The sequence below is a fragment of the Hemitrygon akajei genome, chromosome 1 (assembly GCF_048418815.1).
Source record: "Hemitrygon akajei chromosome 1, sHemAka1.3, whole genome shotgun sequence".
Taxonomy (NCBI): Eukaryota; Metazoa; Chordata; class Chondrichthyes; order Myliobatiformes; family Dasyatidae; genus Hemitrygon; species Hemitrygon akajei.
This window is the reverse complement of record NC_133124.1, coordinates 192,932,719-192,959,467: the sequence shown is the minus strand read 5'-3', so window position 1 is coordinate 192,959,467 and position 26,749 is coordinate 192,932,719. Positions and strand designations below refer to the sequence as shown.

General features: G+C 42.7%; 1 protein-coding gene across 2 annotated transcripts in view; it reads left to right on the top strand.

Annotated features, from left to right (window-relative positions):
- Positions 1-904: 904 nt before the first annotated feature.
- zmat4a (zinc finger, matrin-type 4a) overlaps positions 905-26,749 on the top strand; it is a 288,459-nt gene continuing 262,614 nt past the window's right edge. For both annotated transcript variants that reach the window (XM_073058194.1, XM_073058214.1), the window contains exons 1-2: positions 905-1,064; positions 19,303-19,407. In XM_073058194.1, the coding sequence (XP_072914295.1) occupies positions 978-1,064; positions 19,303-19,407 (192 nt within the window). In that variant the 5' untranslated portion in view covers positions 905-977. The remainder of the gene's footprint in view (positions 1,065-19,302; positions 19,408-26,749) is intronic.

The following is a 26,749-nucleotide window of genomic DNA, read 5'->3' as shown; positions in this document are numbered from 1 at the left end:
CAATGCCTGCCTCCACTCTCTGCCCACTTGTATGCCTGTTTTCAGTGAGCTCAGATCCAATAGTTTAATATTCTGTAACTTTCACCACCCACCTGACCGGGTAAAATCCACATTTTCTCTGTATGATTGTTGCCGCTGGCTTTAAATCAGATTTAATTTAGGGACCAAAACATGAAATTTCATTGATCTAGCAAAACCACTTTGATTTCCTTTGAAGTCCTCCAACAGTAGAGAAGGCTGATATTTAGGTTGCTTTTTTTTAAAAAAAACAATGTTGCCCTACTTTTCTCTTAATTTCCCAAATGGTTTCACTGCACAACAAAGTTTGTAATCGAGTGTGAAAATAACTCATCAGCCAACAGCTACAATCAATATGTGACTTTCCAGACAGATAGGTGATGAGTTTTAATAACAGGAGGCAAAATCTCTTCTGAACAAAGCATGATGAACTCTCGTCTAAATGAGAGAAACATCCTTGGCTTCAGGAACAGCAGTGCCAAGGATATCCTTCGAAAAGAACAATCCTGAAAATCCTGCGGAAGTCCTAAAGTGAAAGAAATTTGCAAATTATTCCCATTATTTCCTCTCTGAATCGAGAGAATGGAAAGAGAAAGATACCTGCATTTTAAAATAAACTTGCGTTAAGTGGGATGAATCCTTCGATAGCATTTAATCCCACCCGAAAGGTCTACCCTCATCTCCCCACTCTGTCTCCTGGAGACGAGCTCAAGCCTCGCTGCTCGGTTGCTAGGGAGGCTGGCATAAATGATAGACATTAGAGATATCCAATAGAATGTGTCGATTTATGGAAAACAGCCAATGGGAAAGCAGAAAATGACGATGGGTGGGTCTAAGGCGGGCTTCCCTGTATTCAGTGTTGCTTTTTTTTTGAGCATCACATTGTTACAGGGGGAATAAGGGATACGGTGATGGTTATTGCATCCTCCCTTCTACCACCCTGCGAAGCTTTATTGTGAATGGCTTACAGCGTCTCTGTCAAACTGCAGCGCAATTTCTGTGTGGTACCTTCTGGATATTACCGAGAAGCAAGCTTGCAGTTACAGGTAATGTGCAAGAGGGTTCCTTTAAATGCCACGCACTGCAACTTTCTGATATACCCTGTGCATTTGCAAGGTTTTCAGATGCAAAAAAAAAACAGGAAAACAGCAGTACACTTTTAAAAGAGCAAAAGTTGTCATTTTTGGCATAAGTTTCTGTATTTTAAAATGTGGCGGGTTGCATTGCATTGTCATAGGTGTTTACTCACTATGCCATATTTTAATATATTGCAGACCTTTGGCGAGGGTTCTGAGAGATGCCTGAGATACGGTGGTGGCGGTGTTTAAGCGGGAGAAGTATTATTTTGTCCCATTAAGCAGCATGGAGAACTCACCTTTGTTGAAATAACCCAATTCCAATTCTTGACTTAACAGGTCAATGCGACGTGTTTGTGGAGAAAGGGAGCTCGTGACAGAATTTAAGAGGCGCAAATGTTACTTTGTTTTTAATCCCGATTCATCCAGAATGACATGTCAAATCCAGGATTGACAATGACCGGTGAAACGCCTCCAGTGTAGATAACCACATTTACAAAGCAGTGGCATGGCTTGTGATTTCGAACAAAATGACTATTCAGATTCTGTAAAGTGACACGAGAGGGAACTGCTGGGGCATTGAGCTATTGCAGGAGCAGTCACTCAGCGTTAGTCTGCCGTGCCGTATGCTGCCACACATTTAAAATTTATGATCTTCTCAAATATATTTAAAAAATCCCGTTCAAGATAATCTCAGTGGTGACACGGGTGATTTTTCCAGGCGGAAAGAACAATAAGTGAACAAAGGTTTAACTTAAAAGATCTTTATCAAAATATAAAGGTCATAAGCAAGGTAAAATGTAATATATTGGTTACTGGAAGGGCATGCTGGTAATTTTATTATTATTTCACCAATCAACTGTGATAAATGTAAGTTAATAATTACCAGCTGGTTTGAATGGACTAAATAGAGATGATCTGTTTTCAGAACAAACTATCAATATTTATTATTGCCCCTGGCTTGGTCTTTCCTCTCACAACTGGATTTGTTATTCATGGCAAAAGAGGGAACACAGTGTGTCTTTCTCGTGTATTAGCATTGCAAAGTATCAGGCAAGGTAAACTGTTTGCCAAGCTGGGCAATGAGAGGATGGTGCTTGTGGAGGAATAGCTTGTTTCTGGGGACCTCTGCGTATCTGAGGTCAGAATTTGCCTTGCAACAGTAACCACATGGTGCTGATGTCCCAAGGGACATAGCAGTATTGCACTGGATCAGACCCATTCTGGTTCTTGCTGTGATGCTGGTTTGGAGTCCTTTAAGGGAGAACCAATGGTCTTATGGTCTAATGTGTACTACAAGTTGCCTGTACAGAGTTCTTAACATTAGATTTGTCCAATCCATTGGGAATGGGGCAAAATGTGCAACTTTTTAAAAAAAAATTTGATTAAAAATGGCCAAATGAAAATAGGCCCGCAGCGCAGAAGGTGGGATCAAAGTTCTTTATTGAAAAGAAACAATGAGGATAGATGTTTCTAAATAACAGACTGCATTGCAATCAAAGTGCATTGGGTAAAGCAATTTACAAGTAGAATCATATTCTTGGCATTTGCCACACTATCACTGTTGATCAAAAAGTGGTCAAAATGGGGGGGGGGCATGGTAGCATAGCAGTTAGTGCGGCGCTATTACAGCTTGGGGGTGTCGGAGTTCGGAGTTCAAATCCGGCATCCTCCGTAAGGAATCTCTGTATATCCTCCCCATGGAATGCATGGACTTACTCCAAGTGTTCTGGTTTCCTCCCTCCCACAGTCCAAAGATGTGCTGGGTAGGTTAATTGGCCATTTTAAATTGTCCCATGATTAGATTCATGTTAAATCAGGGTTGCTGACCAGTGTGGCTGGAAGGGTCAGAGGGCCAATACTGCGCTGTATCTCTGAATAAATACAGTGTCTACAAACTTGCCTCATTGTCTGAGGAAAGGAAGTATTGGTTGTTGTTTCCCAACTAAACTTATCCACCCTCTATGCTGAAGATATACCTATCCCAACATAACTTTACCTGAATCTGAAAGGGTGTTCACCCTCTCACCAGCAAGATGCTTTTGAAATGAGATCTTGGCATTTTAAAATTATTACCTTCATATAAGTGCTGATGTCTGAAGTGTTTCTCATCATTTATAAACAGAAAGCACTAGGACAAAACTCTGGTGTGTTTTGCCTGATTAGTGTGATCTGAAATGCACTGATTTAAATAGTCATTCAAACATCCAGGATTATGGCATTCAGCTCTGCAGTGAAAAGCTCCCAAGAAATCATCTCTGTTGAATTAACGAGCTTCCAATTAATTATTTTGTTTTTTGATAATTTTTTTTTCTCTCAAGGGACTTATCACATCATTTCCAACCAGCAGCAGAATAGAACCCATGCTAGGATTACTGCAATTGGAGCTCTGGAAATAAAGGTTTCACTTCAGAGTGTCCATAGATCCCCATATTTCTCCATCACCTCTTCTACGGCTGGTCGCTGATCATTGCAGGAATCATGGAGGTGGGTCTGATCTGTAGCATTAACGAACTGAGCTACTGGGTCTGGCAAAGTAGGGAAGCTGGAAATGACGAGAGTATATTGGCAATGTCGGGAACTAATTAAAACAACAGAAGGAAGAATTTTCAATTAAAGTGACATTATAAAATTCAGGGGGGAATTTTAAATCAGACTTGGTTCTAGTCATTGCTCGAGGAAGTGGTCGTACCATAGTGCTGTGTTCAACTCTCTTCGGTAAGTTGATGCGGCATAAAGTGGCTATATATAGCACACACTTTCGGTGGCCTTAAAATTAGGCCATGGCTTGGTTGCTTTATGAACACTGCATCTTCCTTTGATGTTTTCAGTGAAATATTAATCTGTTCTATACCCCGTACTTGTTCAATTTTACCACACTGCTATTTCACTAGATTATTTCTTTACCTGTTCCTTTGTCACCTGGGGAGACACAATAGCCTGCAGATGTTGGAATCTGGAGCAAGAAACAGTCCAAAAGACCAGAAGATATAGAAGCAGAATTAGGCCATTTGGCCTATCGTGTCTGCTCAGCCATTTTATCATGGCTAATCTATTTCCCTCTCAACCCCGATTTCCTGCCTTCTCCCTGTATCCTTTCGTGCCCTGACTGATGAAGAATCTGTCAACCTCTGCCTGAAATCTACCCAGTGACTTGGCCTCCACAGCCACCTGTGGCAATAAATTCCACAGATTCACCACTCTGACTAAAGAAATTCTTCCTAACCTCTGTTCTAAAAGAATGTCCCTCTATTCTGAGGCTGTGTCCTCTGGTCTTAAACTACCATAAGAAACAACCACTCCACATCCACTCTATCGAGGCCTTTCAACATTTGATAGGCTTCAATGAAATTCCCCCTCTCATTCTTCTGAATTCCAGTGAGTACAGGCCCAGAGCCATCAAATGCTCTTTATATGACAAGCCTTTTAATCCGCTGCAAGAACTCAGCAGGTTCTCTGGGAGGGAAGAAATTGTCAGCATTTCCTCTCAAAGACCTGCACCACTCTCAGATGCTGCTCAACATGTTGAGTTCTTACAGCATATTGTTTGTTGGTTTTATGTCAATGATGTAATAGAAATGTAGAAAACCTACAGCGCAATACAGGCCCTTCAGCCCACAGAGCTGTGCTGAACATGTCCTTACCTTAGAAATTACCTAGGGTTAGCATAGCCCTCTATTTTTCTAAGCTCCATGTACTTATCCAGGAGTCTCTTAAAAGACCCTATCGTGTCTGCCTCCACCACCTATGCCGGCAGCCCATTCCATCCACTCACCACTGTCTGCATGAAAAAAAACCTACCCCTGACATCTCCTCTGTACTACTTCCAAGCACCTTAAAACTGTGCCCTCTTGTGTTAGCCATTTAAGCCCTGGAAAAAAGCCTCTGGCTATCCACATGATCAATGCCTCTCATCATCTTCTACACCTTTGTCAGGTCACCTCTCATCCTCTGCCGCTCCAAGGAGAAAAGGCCGAGTTCACTCAACCTATTTTCATAAGGCATGCTCCCCAATCTAGGCAACATCCTTGTAAATCTTCTCTGCACCCTTTCTATGGTTTCCACATCCTTCCTGTAGTGAGGCGACCAGAACTGAGCACAGTACTCCAAGTGGGGTATGTAATGAAAGGATAACTCAAGACAGTGCTAGCCCATAGAGACTCAGGTGTGATCTCCGGTTTAGTTCATTAATCCTATTTTGTAACCTCAATTGAATTGATACAAGTCAAGTCTCATTCTATTAAAAGAAATTTGCAGGACTTGGCCACGATAGCAAGGCCAGCATTCACTGTCCATCCAAACTTAACCACACTGACGTTGATGTGGAGACACACAGACAACAAGCCTGGAAAGTGCATCACTGGATTTCCTTGCTGATGTGACATTAGCAAGCCAGATTTTTTTGCAAAAAATTGTTATAATACTAAGTTTTAATTCTCTGTTTACTTAGTTAAATGTTCAGTGACTCAACTGCAATGGTGAGATTCAATTCCATGCTTCTGTATTGTTAAAAACTATGGATGCTGGAATCCAGACCAAAAAAACATTGAAGAGCTGCTGGACAAACTCATTGGGTTAGGCAGCATCTGGAGAGGGAAATGGGCAGGGATAAAGATCAGGATCCAAAAGGGTGAACTGTCTGTTTTCCCTCTAGAGATGCTGCCTGATCCACTGAGTTCTTCCAGCAGTTGGTATTTTTCTTCTGGTTCTGCAACACTTTTCCAGTTATGCTTCATTTGGGCAGAGGGTGTTGCTGACGTCCAGTTTACTTTCCCAGTGCAGATAATTTATTCCCACAGTTCTGTTAACGTACCTGCCATGCTGCCGGAGCATTAATGCTCTTCCAGTGTGTGGACAATGGGGTGAAAGTCATGTTACACTATGACAAAGAAATAATTTTTTTAAAAACTGCACTTCTTGGAAACCAGAGGTAAAAGCAGAAAATGCTGGAAAATAGTCAGCAGGCAGGCAGCATCTATAAAGAGAGAAACAGAGTTAACGTTTCAAGTCAAAGACTGTTTCGCAGGACAACGTGAAACATTAAACCTGCTTTTCTTTTCACAGATGCTGCCTGACTTCCTGGGTGTCTCTAGCATTTTGTCTTTTTATTGTGAAGCATCATGGGTTGGGATGGGAGACAGAGTTGTAAGTGGATGTAGGAATATTTGGTAGGTGCTTAATGTATAGGCAACAGAGCTTTGAACATTGGAGCTTTTCTGTTTTACCTCGGTTAGAGTTGAAGAAAGGAAAGCTTGAAGGAGTAAGAGCATGAATTGGACTGAAGCTTTATGTAGATGATATTGCGGGTAGTTTCTGCCAGGACGGAAGCCTGCTGTGATTGATGATTATACAGTATTTGGCTCAGAACTGAACAGTATCTGGCCCTAAAAACTGTAAAGTAGCCATTAGGCAAAACATCAGTGACGGTGGAGCAGTACCGCAAAAGCAGATTAAATAGCTGATTTTCTGTGTCTGTCATCTCTACAAGACTACACACTTGTATGAAGCATTTGCAGGTCAATTAATGTTGAACACCTTTCTGTCAAATGTATCTACTTGGAATTAAAAGCCGTACCTGTCTTGCAAATTGCTGTGTTAAATTATTGTGTACACCAGCAAAGAGAAAACTGCAGATGATGTAGGAAAAGTATGACTACAGTAAGCTCTAGTAAATCGCCGTGTGATTGCTGGGAATCTTGTCATCTAATTTCTTGAATGATATTTCTTGTACTGCTTTTTAAACTTGCTGGGGTTAAATGTTCCTTATTTACATTTATTTATTTACGGAAAGTGCGGAAGTGGCCCTTTTGGCCCAATGAGCCGTGTTGCCCAACAAACCACCTACTTAGCCCTAGTATAATCACATAATAGCAAATTAACCTGCTGATGGGTACATCTCTGGACTGTTGGAGGAAACCAGATAACCTCAAGGAAACCGATATTCTCACAGGGAGAGGTATAAAGTCCTTACAGATGGCACTAGAATTGAACTCCAAACTCCAGTGCCCAGAGCTGTCCTGGTGTTGCACTAACTGCTACGCTACTGTGGCATCCTAAATTCTCCTGGTTCACTGATGAATTAATTAATACTGCAGTGTAACATTTAAAAATGAAATGAATTATTTGTGTTTTGAGGTATTAATAGGTGTAATATGCAACAGTCTAGAAAATCTGCTCAAGTTGAAGAGTGCCAAATTATCAGAAGTGTGCTGTATATACAGAGAAATCGCTTTAAACTCTGATGCACGCAATGGAATAGAGTTGCTCAACAGTGATGAGATTCTCTACGATATTCTCCCCTGCTTCCCTCTCTCCTCCAACCCATTCACGAACCAGTCCTCAACGTCCAAGACACTGGTGCATTGAATGAACGCTGGGTGACAATCCCTCATCCCAAGTTGTCGGCATTGAGTGCCAGCAGTCCCTAGCAGCACAGCAGAGAGCAGCCCAGCGATGGACTCGGTTGTCCCCACTCACTCACACAGCCAGGAAGTGTTACATTAACTCACTACTCGCCGGCACTGAACCTACTTGTAGCAGTCCCGGTGTTGTTCCGCCAATCAGAATCGGGTTTGTTATCACCCATTTATGTCTTGAAACTTGCTATTTTGCGGCAGCTGTACAGTGCAATACATGAGAAGTTACTATAAGCTGCAATAAGAAGTGTGCTGTATAATAAATAGCGCAAGAAGAGAGCAAATAGTGAGGTGGTGTTCATGGACGGTTCAGAAATCTGTCAGTTGAGGGGAAGAAGCTGTACCTAAAATGTTGAATGTGCATCCTCGGGCTCCCGTACCTCTTCATTGATACTAGTAAGGAGAAAAAAGCATCTCCCGAGTGGTGAGGGTCCTTATTGATGGATGCCGCCTACTTGGGGCAATGCCTTTTGAAGATGTCCTTGATGGGTGGAAGGCTAGTGCCCACGATGGAGCTGGCTGGGTCTACAGTTCTCTACAGTGTTTTTTGATCCTGCACATTGGAGCCTCCAAATCAGACAGTGATGCATTCAGAATGCTCTCCATGGTAAACCTGTAGAAATTTGATAGTCTTTGGCGACATATCAAATCTCCTCAAATTCTTAATGAAGTGTAGCTGCTGGTGTGCCTTCTTTGTGATTGCATCAATATGTTGGTCCCAGGATAGATTCTCTGTGAGAATCATCATCTATCTCCACCCATCAATGGGAATCCACCCACCCAGAGAGCTCAGTATGACTGGGTAAGCAATTGACGAGTTAGTCCTCAGCCACAAGCCGTATAATCAAAGAGACTATCACTGTCACATGAAAATAATTTGAGATATTACCTCACCCCTACCCAAACTGGAACTGTTACTTATCAGATCTGTTCACTGTACAGAACAGTTTCTCCAGGGTTCGGTAGAGACCAGCCATGTTGAAATGTGATGAAGACCCAAACTGATGTACGCAGCAACATACACAAAATGTTGGCGGAGCTCAGCAGGTCAGGCAGCGTCTGTGGAAACATGCAAACAGTTGACGTATCGGGCCAGGACTCTTCTTCAGGACTGGAAAGGAAGGGGGTAAGTGCCAGAATAAAAAGGTGGGGGGGTGTTTAAGGGGAAGAATAGTAGCTACAAGGTGATAGATGAAGCCAAGGGCAGGAGATGAAGGAATCTGATAAGAAAGAATGGACCATAGGAGAAATGAAAGAAAGAGATGCACTAGGGGAGATGATAGGCACCCCCCACTGTCGTCTACTCTCCACTCTGGCCTCTTACTACTTCTCTTCTGCCTATCACCTTCCCCTTCTCCTATGCTCCACTCTCCTATCAGATTCCCTCCTCTTCCACCCACCTGGCTTCACCTATCACCTTCTAACTATTCTCCTGCCTCTCACCCCACCTTTTTATTCTGGTGCCTTCCCCCTTCCTTTCCAGTCCTGAAGAAGCGTCTCGGCCTGAAACGTCGACTGTTTATTTCCAGGGATGCTGCCTGACCTGCTGAGTTCCCCCAGCACTTTTTTGTGCGCTGCTTTGGATTTCCAGCATCTGCAGAATTTCCTGTGTTTATGTACACAGCAGGCTGCCGAGACTATACTCAGAGGTATAGTTTAGAGTGAGGAATGCAGTAACAGGAAGACAGCGATGAACTAGACACATAGGCAGGTGAATTTCAATGCACTTCATAAAGTGATCTATGTTAGAAGGGAGAATGTGGAGAGTATTTAAACTGAATGAAACAGTTTTAAAAGGAGATCAGGGTGATCAAGTATACACAAACCTTTGAAAGTGGTACTGTAACTTGACAAGCCTATTCAATTGGATTTTTGTAACAGGACAAGATTGAGCCATGTTCAACCTTAAAAAAAATTGGGTTAGGCCAAGAACTGTGTCCACTTTGGGACCCACATCTTAATAAGTCATTTTATCGAGCGGAGGAGATTACTGGACTGATAGGAGGGATGAAAGACTTTCGTTTGGGGAGATTCGGGGATCTGCAGTTGTTCTTTCTCAAGCTGAGATTTTAAAGAGTAAATGTTTCAGTGGAACAAGGATAGATAAGCAGAAGGAGATTAAAGATAATTGGTCAAAAATCAAAGGCAACGTGTAGTGAATAATTAATGGAAATAAATTGTCTCAGTGAGTGATAGAACTAGTTTCCTTACTACTTAGATACAATGAGAGAGAAGGAGGCCATTCGGCCCTTTGAGTCCATGCCAAATCCCAGAAGCTCCATTTTCCCTGCTGCTGTTCAGCTGTACCTCTGCGAAGAGACTGTTGGACTGGTAAAAATGAGGATAAAAGTTCCCTTTCAGGATGACTGCCCTGACTAACAGAGTTCCACAGGAGCCAGTTTTAGGACTACAACTTTTCCCTTTTTGCTTGAAAGAACGGATGTGTTTAGCCAAATTCTCAAACAAAACCAAGACAGGTGTAGAGACAGGGAGTGTGCGGAAGGACTTGGACAGGTTGGGATATTGGGAAAAGAAGTGGTAAATGAAATGCAACTTTGGGAGATGTAGGATTATGCACTTTGAAGGGAAGCATAAATGTGTAATCCATTTTCTAAATGGGGAGGGAAGTCAGAAGCTGGATGTGCAAAGTGTCTGTGGAGCCGTGGTTCAGGATTCCCTTCAGCAGCAAAGAAGGCAAATGAAATGTTGGCATCTATTTTGGGAGGGCTAGAACATTAAGCAAGGATGTACAGCCGAGGTTTTATAAGGTGCTGGTAACATTGCATTTGGAATATGGTGCATTTTGAATATTGTGAGGACTGGTTAATGGGCAGAAAACACAGAAGGAAGAGTCAGAATAAGTGAATAAATTCTGGGGGTTGGAAAGCTGCAATTAGTAAATGCTCAGGGATTAGTGTTAGGGCTCCAGCTATTCACATTCTGTATCAGTGATTCGGGTGAGATGGTCAGGTGTAATAATCGAAAGGAAACGCAAGAGCCTACAGGTGCTGGAATCTGGAGCAAAAATATATGCTGGAGGGATAAAGAGATTGCATCTTGCGTTGAGGCCTTTCATCTGGAATAGATGAAGTGTCTCAACCTTAGCTGTTGACTATCCATTTCCCTGCACGGGTGCCGCCAGATCTGCTGAGTTCTTCCAGTAGTTGGTAATATATCCCAAGTTTGCCAACTACAAAAAAGGCCTGGTGGCAGTGTAGGTTGTGAGGAAAGTGCAGAAGAGGCTTCAGAGGGGACACGTAATGAGCAAGGACTTAGCAAATGGTCTGTTATGTGGAAAAATGTGCAAAATTTCAATTCTACGCTTTGATATTCCAACATGGGCTCCTATACTGCCCCAATGATGTCACTCTCAGGTTGGAGGGCAACATCTCATATTCTATCTGTGTAGCCTTTAGCATGCAGCATGAACATCGATTTCCCTAACATCCAGTAATTTCACCCCCTTTCCACTTCTCTCTTTTTTCAATTCCCTATTCTGGCTCCCTTGTTATCCCTTCTCTTCTCCTCACCTGCCCATCATCTCTCTCTGGTGCTCCTCCTCCTTTATTTTCTCCCATGATGCACTCTCATCTCCTATCAGATCTTCTTCTTCAGCCCCTGACCTCTTCCACCTTTCACCTCCAAGCTTATTACTTCACCTTTCACCTGCCAGTTTGTATTCCTTCCCCTCCTCATACTTCCTTGTACTAGCTTCTTGCTCCTTGCTTTCCACTCCAGATGAAGGGTTTCGCCCTGAAATGTTGAACGTTTATTCCCCTCCACAAATGCTGCCTAAACTGCTGAATTCCTCCAGCTTTTTGTGCGTGTTGTTTCAGAGGGAAAGTTTTTCCTCATAAACAAATCAGTAAAAGTGCATGTTCAACAATCAGTGAGGAAGGCAAATGGTATTTTGACTTGTATTACTAGAAGTTTTGACTGCAATAGTAGAGATCTCTTGCTTCACTTACAAAGGGTGTAGGTAAGACAGCACTTGGTATATTGTGCATAGGTCTGATCTCCCTACCTGAGGAATGACATACTTACATTAAAAGGATTGTACCATAGGATTGATTCCTGGGACCCAGAGTTACTCTAAGGAGAGGTTAAGCAGACTGGGCCGATACTTTAGAATTTGGAAATATCAAATTAAAGAGTCAACTGTTCCAGACAGAGATGAGAAAAACATTCTTCAGCTGGAGGCTTTGGAGTTCTACTCAGAAGTGGTTATTGATTATATTCAGGACAAAGGTCGATAGATTCTAGAATGTTAAGGCAATGGAGGAATGTAGAGTTACTTCAGGAATGGGCTCGAAGGTATAAAATGTAACTGGATGTTAGAATAGACAGAGGTTGAATGGTTTCCTCCTTCTGTTTCTTATGACCTCCACCCCTCAGTAATCTCATTTTTTATCTAATCTTGGTTTCAACAAGACTTCCCCATCTCTTCACCATAACCTTTAATTCATATGAAGAAGAAATCGCGACCATGTAAACATTTAATGACCACACCCCGACAGCACTGTGCTGATGGCCTAGAAGAATCCACAACCTCTGAGAGAAGGAAGTTCTTCTCATCACCATTCAAAAGAGCACCCCATTATTTTGAGAGAATGAGTCCTCCCCATGAGGTGAAATAGTATCTTACTTGTCGAGCCTCCTCAAAATTATGTTTTTCAATTTCCAACCTGTGGTGAAGACAGACCTAATCTCCCTCATACAGTCTTCCTCATGAAGCAATTTCGGTGAACAACCCTGTGAATATTCCTTGCACTGCCTCAAATTCAAGAATATTTCTCCCAAAATATGAGTAATTTTGCAGTTGTAAGAGCCCTTCATTTGGGAATTATTACAATTTTTTTGCTATCTCTTTGACTTGTGCTGAGGAACCATTCCCTTGACTCTTACAATTGTAAATCACAACAGCAATATTTCAGGTCTCTTCCAAAAGACTCTGTTAGATATCTGGCAGGACTTACAACTGAATTCATTTCTGTTCTCGAATACTGTACATCTCATTCACTTTCAACCTGGGCAGTTCTTTAACATTGATATTACTCTGTGCTTGTGTCACATGTAGTCAGGTGACATAGGTTATTAAAAAGCAGGAATGAAAACATCATATCTCAAGATCTCCTTGGTTTAGGATGTCCTGCTGGTGCCATTGAATTTTGAAACCAGTCTGAATCAGGCTAAATGTTGACAAGTGGAATGATCAAATTGTGTACACAAGTACTGGCACTAGGAAATGCGACACTTCTTGTATGTTGCTGCTCTGGGAACTAGTATGCAAAATTGCACTGTGAACTTCCAATAGTAGTGCCCCAGAGTTCAACAGCCAGCTGGACCACTAGTTGGGTCTTAGCTCCAGAGCTGTACGAATAATCCAGCATTTCTCACTGCTATGCTAGCCTGTGTGCTCAGGACGAATCGCAGGGATACGGGCATCTGAAGCTGACTCTGGAATCATGGTAACAGCTATCCTCTTACTGACGACACCTTCTATTCTGCAGTGACTGCCCCCCGAGGAAGGAACACACCCACCCATGCTTTCCACCTTGAGAATTACTTCCCGCCACATTCAAATTCCACATTACCTCACCCTTAAGTTGTTTTCAGATTGATTCACAGCTAATTAATTGTGTCTGAAGAAGAGTCACTGTTGACCAGTTTGTGCCCATAAAAAAAAGCAAGTGTGATATTCTCAGAAGCTTAAGCATGTTTAGGTAATAAGCCCCTGGCCGTGTCCAAACACAATAAGCATGCAAGGAGGCCATTAACTAAATAAATTGACATCAAAGATATTTCAATTCAGCGGGTCTCCTGGGGAACATTTTAATGACAGTTGCTTAAGCACCAGTGAAAATACTGTCTTCTCTCATTCTGTTTTCTTCTGCATTCATTTCTGAAGGAAATCAGTGTTCATTATTGATTCTCCAGCATGTAACCAGGCTACCACACCGCTGGTACTAAAAGCACAGAAAGTACGGAATGCACTTTGACCTGCCTAGCTGAGGCAGGGCAGCAGGTAATTTTGATAAGCCCTTGTCAGGTCATCAGGAGGAGCTCTCCAGGTCTGTAACCACGACCACGGTCTGAAAAGCCAGTAGCAGATGGTCAGAAGCAATCTCAGGCTTGTCGATGTTTGAAGAGCCCGTGATGACAAGTGAAGCTGGCAGTATCAACAGAATAGGAGTGTATTCCGGCCCGAGGCAGCTCTTTGGCAATAGGACTAGCAGAGGGACCCAGAAGGTGTCCAATACCATGAAAATTAATTCCCCACATTGGCTTTACGATCATACGACCATAAGAAATAGGGGCAGGACTAGTATATTTGGGCCATTGAGTCTGCTGTGCTATTTGTTTGTATTTGATTTGTTTTCAACCACATTCTTCTGCCTTCTCAAAATCAGAATCAAGTTTATTATCTGTGGCATGTGTTGTGAAATGTGTCATGCAGTTCAATGCAATACATAATATAGAAGAGGGAAAAAAATAAAATATTAATAAATAAATAAATAAATAAATCAATTATAGTATATGTATGTTGAATAGATTAAAATCGTGCAAAAAAACCAGAAATAATACTGTTCAAGGATTCAATGCCCATTTAGGAATCGGATGGCAGAGGGGAAGAAGCTTTTCCTGAATTGCTGAGTGTGTGCCTTCAGGCTTCTGTACCTCCTACCTGATGGTAACAGTGAGAAAAGGGCATGCTCTGGGTGCTTGATGTCCTTGATAATGAACGCTGCTTTTCTGAGACCCCGCTCCTTGAAGATGTTTGTAGGCTAGTACTCAAGATGGAGCCGACTAAGTTTACAACCCTCTGCAGCTTCTTTCAGTCCTTTGCAGTAGTCACCCCCCCCTCCCCATACCAGACAGTGATGCAGCCTGTCAGAATGCTCTCCACAGTACATCTATAGAAGTTTTTGAGTGTATTTGTAGACATACCAATTCTCTTCAAACTCTTAATGAAGTATAGTTGTCCCCATAACCTAGGTCTCTTGAAAATCAAGAATTTAACAATCTCTGTCTTAGATACACCTCATTACTTGGCCTCCAAAGTCCTCTGAGGTAACGAATTCCACAGATTCTCCACTCTAGCTGACAAAATTCTATGAATCTATTTGATGAGACTAGGTACTTCGCTACAGACTATTTATTCGGATACAGTGCGGAATATGGCCTTCCAGCCCTTTGAGCCACGCCGCCCAGCAAACCCCAATTTAACTAATCACGGAACAATTTACAATGACCAATTAACCTACCAACTGGTACATCTTTGGACTGTGGGAGGAAACTGGAGCACCAGGAATAAACCCACGCAGTCTTGGGGAGAATGTAAAACTCCTTACAGACAGTAGCGGGAATTGTACCCAGTTCATTGGTATTGTAAAACATCGTGCTAACCGCTACACTACCACGCGGTTACACGTGGGTTGTTGGGCCTGTTTCTGTGCTGTAGTGCTCTGTGAGTCCAGTGCTTTAAATTCCCTCCTCATCTCAGTTCTACTGGGAGATACCCCTTATTCTGAAGCTGTGCCCTCTGATTCCAGACTCTCCTACTAATGGAAATATCCCTTCATGTATACTCTGTCCAGACCCTTAGATATTTGGTAGGTCTCGATAAGAATCCCCTACACCCTTCTGAAATTGAAGGGACCTAGAACTTCTGCAGTGCCCCACAAGGTTTGCCCACTGTGTAATGGACAATCAAGAGGTCTTAATCTCCACACTGTTCTCTCAGGACCGTCTGTGCATTTGCTGCATCAACGCACCCAGGCGTGCCGCAGCGACCAACAGAGGGTGACTCACAAGCGGTCACCACTTACGTCGTTTTTGCTTGTGAAAGCTTCGGGGCGTTGATGCAGGAGAGGCATGCCACAACACGTGGGAGACAGGCTTTGTCAATAATTCAGGGTGATCTGAGCAGGGCCCAGGGAATCTGTTTCCAATTGATATTCTGGAAATTGAAAGTTTACCCCTTTGTGAGGCTTTCCGTCATGTTCCTCAGTCACACAACCTCTCCTGAATTGATCACAAGCCCCATCTTCTGGTGGCAACTGTGCCCTCTCCCGAAGAGAACTGACTGTGACTAGCCCCATGATCGCCAACCCTGGCAGGCAGACTACCTGCCGTAGCACGTTTGTGGTGCACGTCTTGTAGCTGAGAGCTCCAGAGACTGGAGGGACACAACCAACGCTATGTCTGTGAGATGCTCCACGTTCACTGGAAGGGCAAATAAACCGAGCCAACATCCTCACGTCTGAGGCCCAGCTTAGATTCAGTTGACTGTACCAGGTGGCCCTGCCTCTTGTATCTAGAAACAGACAAACCATCCTGAGACAGCAGGTGGACAGGGGAAAAAAAGATTTAAGAATATTCTCAACTTCTCCTTGAAGAAATGCAACATTCTCTTTGAACCTTGGGAATTTCTGGGCCTTGGCTGCTCAAAATAGAGCAGGAGCACTCAGGTGCACAGTCATAGAGACTTCAGCAGGGAAAGAGGCCCTTTGGGTCACTGTTTACACTATCCTACATTAATTACTCTCCACACATCCCTGTCAATTACCCCTATATCCTTTCACTCACCTACACGCTAGGGGCAATTTACAGTGACCAATTCACCTCCCAGCCCATACGTCTTTGGGATTTAGGAGGAAACTGGAACATCCAAATTGTGACAGGGAGAACATATAAACTTCATACAGACAGCACTGGCAGTCAGGATTGACTTTGGGTACTATTGAGAACCTACATACCACTCCTCTCAATGTCACCAATTATTAAATGAAAAACTAATGAAAAAGAACAAACATGAAACCTAGCGTGGTTATTCAATCCCAGGATATCCTAAAGGCCCCTGAGAAGGTGTGGCTGAGCTACGGTCCTAAGCTGCTTGGAGCAGTGTGTGGGTCTGCCGGGCTCCTTCAGAGTGTAGTTAATGGTCAACACGAGAGATGGCAGTTGCTGGAATCTGGAGCAACAAACAATCTGGGGGAAATCAAATCGATCAAGTGGCATCCGTGGGGGGGGGAATGGAATTGTCAAAGCTTCTGGTGGAAACTCTACATCAGGACTAGTTTATGAACTTCCACGCTGCTATTCGTTTGGCATCTCACACACACACACACAAACCAAAGTGGGTAAAGTGGTAGGTTTCTACCCCTGAAGGACTTCAGTGAACTAGATAGCTTTTTATTACTGTGTCATTGTCATGTCCACTATCGGTGATACCGTATATTCATTAATTGAACTTAGATTCCCAGGCTGCCGTAAGGTTTGAACTTGTCTCCCTCTGAGTCCAGGCCAGTAACCTTCAGGTTCAGTGACATAACCGCTGTTCTCTGCAGGTTCACTCACACAAAGCTAGAACAAGCAGTTCAATTTAAGTCTCCATGGTTTTTGGCAAGTCTTGCTATTTTTTTAGTCGATCTCACAGCTCATTAATTTTTTCAGGTCCCTGCATTATGAAACGTTCTATTTTTGAGTATGTACTCAATTTTACTTGTCTCCATAAAGCCCTTGGCAGCAGGCTCAAGTAAGTGATCGACTTCTGTACAAATTCCAGCGGCATTTGCCTCCAGCTTGCCCTCTGGCCTCCTCAGTGTGAGTTCTCATCCTTTGTCCAGCATTGGGTTTGGGGAAGGTTTCATACAGGAAGGTTTCATTCCAAGTTCGTCGTCATGAGGTGGAAGGTGAAGAACAAAATGCTGCAGGAACCCAGCAAGTCAGGCAGTATCTGTGGAGAGGAATAAAACAGCCAATTCTACGGGCTCACAGCCTTTAGCAGGGCAGGGCAGGAAGGTAAAGGGCATCCAACAAACCTTTGCATAAGTGAAAAGATTAAAACTTCCAAATTGATATACAACTTGTAAACTTATACAAGCATTTGAAGATGAATTCTGCCCCCTCCCCCATTAATTCACATCCTGAGATTCTCTCCCATTGAAACCAACTTTCTGCTACTGTGTAATCATAGATTAGATTCATAGATCATCTGTCATGTGAAGAGACCCTTTAACCGAATAGTGTTCATGTCGATCAAGATTCCCATGTACGCTAGTCCTATTTCAAGTTTAAGTTTATTATCATTTCAACTGTATACAGGCAAATGAAACTCAACAGAGTACATATAACTTGCACACAACACTTATAGTATAAACAACACACACAAAATGCTGGTGGAACACAGCGGGCCAGGCAGCATCTATAAGGAGAAGCACCGTCGACGTTTCGGGCCGAGACCCTTCGTCAGAACTTCCTGCTACTGTGTAATCATAGATTAGATTCATAGATCATTTGTCATGTGAAGAGACCCTTTAACCCAATAGGTTCATGTCGATCAAGATTCCCATGTACACTAGTCTTACACTTAAAGTAGTATTATAACAAATAATAAGGTTCAGTTGCATCACAACTTTAAAAAGTAAAAGGTGTAATGCTGCTGGCGCTTCATATGTGGCGGCAGGGAGATCAGTAGTCTGGCGGCCTGGGGGACGAAGTTGTTTCCCATCCTAAGTCCTTGTCCCAATGCTCAGGTGGGGAGTAGTAACTGTAATTGTTGAATACTTGCCTGTGTTTGGCCCATAGCACTGTAAAACTGAACATCCCCTCTCCAAGTACCTTTTAAATGTTTAAGTACCTGTCTCAACCAATTTTGTTCCACAGACAGACAACCATATTAGATTGATGGAGCAGGAACATACCATTTGGCTCCTGATTTATATCTTGGCCACATACGAACTGCTTGTATTATTGTTCTTTCCCAGCCCGTGGTCTGTAGCCTTGTAGGACAAAGTGGTTCAAATACCCTGTCAGATACATCCCAAAATGTGGTGAGGATGTCTGTCTTCTGTAGCCTGTTCCAGATTGCCTCCACTCTTTGAGTGAAAAGGAGGTAAGAGAATCCAGACGCTGGAATCTAGAGCAAAATAAGAAACTGCTGGAGGAACATGGCAGGGCAGACAGCGTCTGTGGAAGCAGTGGGATGGGTGACATTTCAGGTGCGTCAGCAGTGCAGAGGGAAGATGGCCATAAAGAAAGGTGAGAGAGCGGGCCGTGGAGGATAAGTGAAAGCTGGTGAGATGGAAAATGATGGGTAGATAGAGCCAGGTGTGGGAGAATGACAATTGAGACAGAAAGCTGATGGGTGAAGGGTGCAAACAGATAAATTTTTTTAAAAATGATTATGGAGCCAGGTGATAAGGGGGAAGGGGGAGAAGGAAACTGGAAGGTGATCAGTGGAACCAGATAAGTGAGTGATGATGGGCAAATAGAACATGGTGGGGTGAGAGTAAAGAATCTAGGTAATGGGGGGAGTAGATAGTGAAAAGATGAATAAAGGAACTGAGAACGTAGGTGGACTGATAGCAGAGCTGCATAAACTAAACTGTACTCTCTCTTTCCTAGTTTTTATGAAGGGTTCCAGACTCCAAGCATTAACTGTTTCTCTTTCCTCAGATGCTGCCTGACCTGCTGAGTTTTTCCACCATTTTCTGTACTTGGAACTATTGAATCAGCTGTCTGTCACGCAGGGTAAATAACGAGCCTCTGATGTACCGTCCATCCCATGTGCGCTCTGTTTTGGAACAGGGCATGGTGGAGGTTTCTAGATTGTGGCAGAATTAGGACGATGTGGATGGATGTAAGCTGGCATGTATTGGCGCAAAAGATGTCAGTTCACTGGGACTTATCACTGGATTGCAGCATTGGACAACACACCAGTGGAAGAGCTGAAACTCTCTTCAGCTGGTCAGTTTCTAATGTTCTCCGTCTCTTATTTCTCTGATTAGATGAAGTCTGCTGGCACTGTTGATCAGGATTTGTTCACGGACACCTACTGCAAGGTCTGCAGTGCTCAACTGATCTCGGAGTCTCAGAGAGTCGCCCATTATGAGGTAAGGTTTTGACTCGAAATTTGCCCTCCTTACTTCAAAAGAAGGTTAGGAAAGTTCAGCAGGCTGGGCAGCATCTGCCAAGAGTGAAGTAGATTTACTTTTTACACAGATCCTGTTGCCTGATTTCCAGCATTTTCTGCTTTTAATACACATTTCCAAAATGTACACTCTTCCGATTTTAAATTTGTTTCTCGGTTTGAAAAATTCTGTTTAATCCCAGAAATGGAATTGCATCTCCCATACATAAATGTTGTAGCTCAGGGAAACGTCCAATGTTGTGTTTGTCGGAACAGCTGTACTTACGGTGCTAGTGCGCGGCGACTCACTGCAAGCTGCTCTCTGCAGACCCATTCATTACTTCTATTGTAATCGTTCTCAATGCACCATGTAATGAACTGATCTGTATGAACATTATGCATAGAACGTTTTCAAAGTTCAAATAAATTCATCATTAAAGATTCATTTCCTTGTAGGCATTTATGGGGGGGGGGGGGGGGGATACAACAGAATTTTACTAAAAGCTTTGCATGAACGGACAAAAACTGACCAATGTCCAAGAGAAGACAAACTGCAAATAAAAATAATACTGAGAACTTGAGTTGTAAAGAGTTTTTTAAAGACAGTCATGAAGGCATTTCAGAATTGTGATTGAAACTAGCCATGCTGGTTTAGAAGTCTGACAGTTGTAGGGTAGTAACTGTTCACTGTGCTTGGGTACAAGTTACAGTAATAAATCAATTCCAAATTCCAGCTCCATCACCCTGCAACAGGTAATGTGGATGAAAGGTATTGCTTGTGTTCATTTGCTAGCCCCCAGACCTCCAATAACTGCCCATCACACTCTCCACTCCCAGCCGCTCCCCACCTTCACTGAGCCGTTGTGTAACTAAACAGGTGTGAGCTGTTGGTCTGAAGTTCCTTGACAGCAGCCACTTGCGAGACTAAGTAGCTTTGACTCATTTACTGTATCTGCGTTCTGTGCCTGCAATGTGATATGTTGAATGTGTTTCGGGATTTCACGGTAAGCATAACCTTTCATTCTGTTGGCTGCACTAGACTAACTCTAGAAGCTATTTTTTTTAAGAAAGCATACTGCAAACCAGCATGTTGTTTGTGCACAGTATGCATCATCTGCCCATGACTGTGTGGGTTTCCTTTGGGTGCCGTGGTTTCCTCCCACACCTCTGGCATTCTGTCTGATGAAGTGGTGGAGGCAGGTACAGTTAGTGCTTAGTATTGGAATTGGTTTATCATTGTTACATGTACCAAGATACAGTGAAAGGTTCACACAGATCAATCATTACACAGTGCATTGAGCTGCAACAAGGTAAAACAATAATGTAAAGTGTAAAAACTATAGAGAAAGTGTAGTACAGGTAAACAATAATGTGTAGAATCATAATGAGGTAGGTTGGGAGGACATGAGACCACCTTATCATACTAAAGGACCATTTAGTAGACCTAGAACAGCTTAGTAGAAGCTGTCGTTAAGCTTGGTTGTATGTGCTTTCAGTCTTTTCTGCACGATTAAAGAGGGGAGAAGAGAGAATACCTGGGGTGTGTGGGGTCCTTGATTATGCTGGCTGCTTTACTGAGGCGAAAAGTATAACTTCACTCACCCCAACGCTGAACCGTTCCTGCAGCCTATGGACTCACTTTCAAGGACTCCTCATCTCACATATGAGATGTTTATTACTTAATTATTATTATATTTTTTCTTTTTGTTTTTGCACGTTTTGTCTTTTGCACAATGACCGTTTGTCCGTCTTTTTGTGTACGGTCTTTCATTGATTCTATTGTGTTTCCTTGCTTTTATTGTGAATGCCCGCAAGAACATGAATCTCAGGATTGTATATGGTGACAAACACTGTACGTACGTACTTTGGTAATAAATTTTCAAAGAACTTTGAAGTAGAGTCAGAGTCCACTTAGAATGTCTAAAAGTCACTTGGACAGGTACTTGGATATGAAAGGTGTAGGAGACACTGGCTTAATAGTATTGTACAAAGGCATCAGATTGGCATGAGCAAGGTGAGCAACAAGGACTGGTTTTGGTGCTGTACTGTACCATAATTCTCTAGCATATGTTGGCCTCAGATGAAGAAATGTCCTGTGTACGTCCTTACCTGTCAGTTCCTCCTCGCTTCATCCTTGCAGAATACTGTCAAAGGTCCAGCGATCATTGCCATTTCGATGTACTCCTAGTTTCTGCTTCCGTGTACGGACCTGAGGAATGAACTTCTTCCCAGGTCTTTGTTCCACATGCCTTTTTGCCGGTATGCCTTCAGCTGCCCCTAACTGGAAGCAGGACATATGATTTGCAGGTCTATAAAACTCAATAATAACCGTTTCATTCAGCAACATCGACTTTTGCATCGATTATCTGGAATCGGTGAAGTCAGGGAGCCCTAATGAGGCTGCTGAGTGAATTTTGTATTTACTGTGCCTGTGAGTAATTTAACATCTTCCCAACTTGTGGATTTTTGCAGATTCTGTCACCTACACAGCCTAACAGCAGTGATGATATTAAACCGCATAATTATGTGGCAAACAACAGTTGATAGCATTGATTGAGACAGATGAGTATTGTCTCAGATACTCTGTGGAAATAGCTTCTAATATCACATTGTTAGTTGAGCCATTAAGTGTGCGATTACTACACCAGAAATATCACACAAACTTCCAGCTCATCATGGAGGCCTCAGAGTGGTGAACGGAGGACAAAACAAATGCTATGTAAAAGAAGGAAGAATTGACTGCATAACTATCTATAATACAAGGATCTGGTAACGATCTTAGGCCTCTTCTTAAACATGCTGATGTACATAAATTTTAATGTTAAATTTTAGCTTGATCAAGCTCTGGTTCGTGTCCACTGATCAGCACATAACAAGTAGTCTGTAATTCAAAATATCTTGCCTAATCTTCCAGCCCAGCACCATTTTCCTGTATTTATCCCATATTGTTTGATTCGCCAAATCTTTATCCTGAACATTCCCAGCGACTGATCCTCTGCAGTCCTCTTGGATTGAGAATTCACTCCTCTTTGAGTGGAGAGATCTCTTTGCATCTCAATGCTGACCCTTTTATTGTGGGACTGTGGCCCGTGGTTCAAACTCTCTGCTAAAGGAAACATTATCTGCAAACCTCATAAGGATTTAATTTGTTTCAATGAGATCACATCTCCTTAATCTAAAGAGGTGGAGTCTTAACTTTTGAGTAGGGGAAGTTTAGATTTGAGTGCACATTAGGAAAAGATTCACCCATTTAGGATTAATGGGAAGAGAAAATTCTCGACACAGCAACAGTTATAAATGTTGGAATTTTCATTTCAGGTACTGGTAGATACTTGGCCATTGAGTACACTCAATATATACTCGGTGTATTGAGCGTACAGGGAGTGGTGGGTGCCTGGACTTGGAAGCCAGGCGTAGTGGTGGAAACAGATGCAATATTGACTTGCACTTAGTTGTCACTTTATTAGGTACACATCAGAATGAGGAAGAAACATAATCTGAGTGATGTTGACTGTGGAATGATTGTAGGTGCTAGATGGGGTGGTTTGAGTAGCTCAGAAATTGCTGATATCCTGGGAATTTCACTTGCAACAGTCTCTAGGGTTTACAGAAAATGGTGTGGAAAAAATGCATCCAGCGAACAGAGATTCTCTAGGAGAAAATGCCTTGTTATTGAAAGAGGTCAGAGGAGAATGCCGAGACTGGTTCAAACTGACAGGAAGGTGACAGTAACTCAAATAACAACATTGTATAATAGTGGTGTGCAGAACAGAAAGTCTGAATGCGCAACATGTCAAACCTTGAAGTGGGTGGGCTGCAGCGGAAGAAGTTCCACGAACATTCACTCAGTGGTACTGGAGGTACCCAATAAAGTGGCTACTGACTGTATAAGCGACTTTGAGACAGGCATATTACAAAGCAGTGAAGGAGGGAATATTGATCATGAACTGGTAGGAGAGATTCAATTTTCTCATATTCTGCACAGACTTTGTGGGTAGAGGGCTTGTGTCTGCACTACTGTTCAATGTTCTATATTCAACATTGAGCTAATTTTTTGGACACTGTCAATCAAAAACTAACAAGGACATAAGAGATAGCAGATGCTGGAATCTGGAGCAAAAAAAAAAACCCGAGGGGGCTCAGTGGGTCAGCCTGCAGTCAAATGTCAAGGTTGCATTTCACGTGGAGATCCTGCAACAGGACTGGATAATAGGACATCAGGAGTGGGTGGGAAAGTGGATGAGGTAGAGGACTTTTTGATAATAAAAGCCTCAAGGAACATGGGGTTTAATTAAGGAAAGTGCTGCTGAGGTAATAGATCAGTAGTGATCTAATTGAATGGCAAGGCAGGCATGAGGAACTGGTTGGCTTCCACCTGCTCCCATGCCTCACTGTCCAGGATCTCCCATTGATCAGAGTGAATGGGATATCTGGTTCAGGCCTGTATTCTCTGTGTCTGACTTTTCTGTGATTACCATGTAGAAGTATATCCAGTAGTTATAACTCTGGAAAATAGAAGCAGAGAGCTCAGAACAAACCAATGGACTAATAGTCTGTCAGAATGTCACAACCTTTCCTTGCTGGCCTTTGCAAAAGATTGTCTTACCTTTTGCAAGAGATTCGTCTGAACAGACAGAAGAGCAAATTGTGATGTACAAGAAATGGAGTCCCTCAGGGTTCTCCATTTGTGGCAACAAGAATCTGACAGACAGATGCTTTCGACTGATACTGTGGAAGTTGGCAGTAGCATCACGGCCGTGGAAGGGAAAGTTAAGTATGAACAAAAGTGGCAGAAAATCATCTCAAAAACACAAGAGATCCTGCAGATGCTGGAAATGACCTTCAAAGTTAGAAGTTGATATAACCTTCATATTAGTTAGCTTATTATTTCAGGAGAAAATGAATAAAGGACAATGAGAAGGACACGGTGAGAAGAATAGGAATGGATTAGTGCTTAATAGAATAGATAACTCTGGAGTTTTTCCCAAACCCATAAAGATTAGAAGATGGAGCAGATTTGCAAGCTGAGAAAGTGTCCCTCCTGAGCATCGCGAAGGCAGGCACCAGTATGAACAGTGTTTTGCTAATGTCTTCTCCAGTGAAGGGAAATACTGATGCTTTGGCCCAACATATCCATTCGATCAGGATGTCCATCTCAGTTAGTCCCATTTATCCACATTTGGCACATGTCCTTGTAATTATTGGGTATGTTTAAATGCTCATGATTAATATGGGCAGCAAAGGTTACAGAGAGACTGGAGTTGAGAGGGAAGTTAAATCAGCCATGATTGAATGGTGGAGTAGACTTGATGGGTCGAATTGCTTAACTGTGCCCCTTTGTCTTATGGTTTTATGGTCTAAACATTTCACATCTTGTTGTTATAGTTATCACTCAGTAGATTAAAACAGATTATCGGTTCTTTAAATCATCTAAGTATGCAAGAATGCAGTATGTTCTCTAGGTTGCCGAGTTTGTTGACCATGTGTCTACAAGTGAACAATATTGTCTTGGCTACAGAGGGCTTTTGGATATCCCTGAAAGATGAGACCTGAATAAAAGTTTGTTTTTTATAATTTAAGAAGTATTCCAGGTGCGATTCCACTCGATAATTTTTTTATCTACCTACATTGCACTTACTCTGTAGCTGTTACACTTTATTTTGCAATGTTACTGTTTTACCTTCATGCACTGCGCAGTGATCTGATCTGTATGAATAGCAGGCAAAACAAGCTTTTCAATGTGTCTCAGTGCACATGGCAATTCCAAACAGGAGATTCTGCAGAGCAATACGCACACACGTCAAGAGGAACACAGCAGGCCATGCAGCATCTATAAAGAAGAATGAACAGTTGACGAATTGGGCTGAACCCTTCATCAATACTGCAAAGGAAGGGGGAAGAAGCCAGAATAAGAAAGTGGGGGAAGGAGTACAAGTTGGCAGGCAATAGATGAAACAAGATAAGGAGGAAGGTGTGGGGGGGGGGGGGGGGGGAGGTGAGATGAAGTGAGAAGCTGGAATATGATAGGTGGAAGAAGTAAAGGGCTGAAAGAGAAGGAATTTGATAGGAAAGGACAGTGGACCATGAGAGAAAGGGAAGGAGAAGAAACACCAAAGGGAGATGATGGGCAGGTGAGGAGAAGAGCAGGGATAATAGAGGAACCAGAATGGGGAATGGCAAAAGGGAGAAGAGGGAGAGAGTAGAGATATACAATTCTAATTTTGGTCTGAGGTCTTGAAGATTCTGGTGGAACCAGGTAGGGAAATGGAGCTAAGGTCAAGATCAGATCAGTCATAATTTAGGTCATGAGACCATAAGACATAGGAGTAGAATTAGACCATTGGGCCCATCGAGTCTGTGCCCTATTCCATCATGGCTGACTTATTATCCCTTTCAACATTATTGTCCTGCATTCTCCTCGTAATCTGTGACACCCTGACTAATCAAGAACCTGCTGTCCTCTGCTTTAAATATACCCAATGACTTTGGCCTCCACAGTCATCTGTGGCAATGAATTCCACAGATTTACCACCCTTTGGCTAAAAAAACATTCCGCATTATTTCCAGAAGGCATTTGATAAGGTGCCACCCATGAGACTGCTTAACAAGATAAGATCCTATGGTGTTACAGGAAAGATACTGGCATGGATAGAGGAATGGTAACAGACAGGAGGCAGTGAATGTGAATAAAGGGGGCCTGTTCTGGTTTGCTGCCGGTGACTAGTGGTGATCCTCAGGGGTCAGTATTGGGACTGCTACTTTTTGCAATGTTTGTCAGTGATTTGGATAATGGAATTGATGGCTTTGTGGCAAAGTTTGCGAATGATACGAAGATAGGTGGCGATGTAGATAGTGCTAAGGAAGCAATGTGGTTGCAGCAGGATTTAGACAAATTGGAAGAATGGGCAAAAAAGTGGCAGATGGAATACAGTGGTGAAAATGTATTCCAAATGCTGAAAATAATGCAGTTTGGTAAAAGGAACAATTGTGCAGACCATTATCTAAATGGAGAAAAAGTTCAAACATCAGAGGTGCAGGGGGACTCATGCCAGAGGGTAATTTTGCAGGTGGAGCCTGTGGTAAAGAAGGCAAATGTAATGTTGGCATTTATATCCAGTGGAATAGAATATAAAAGCAAGAAGATGAGGCTGAGGCTTTATAAGACACTAGTCAGGCTGCACTTGGAGTATTGTCAACAGTTTTGGGGCCTGTATCTCAGAAAGGATGTGTTGTCATTGGAGAGAGTTCAGAGGAGGTTCACGAGGATGGTTCCGGGATTGAAGGGGTTAACATATAAGGAGGGTTTGGCAACTTTGTGCCTGTAT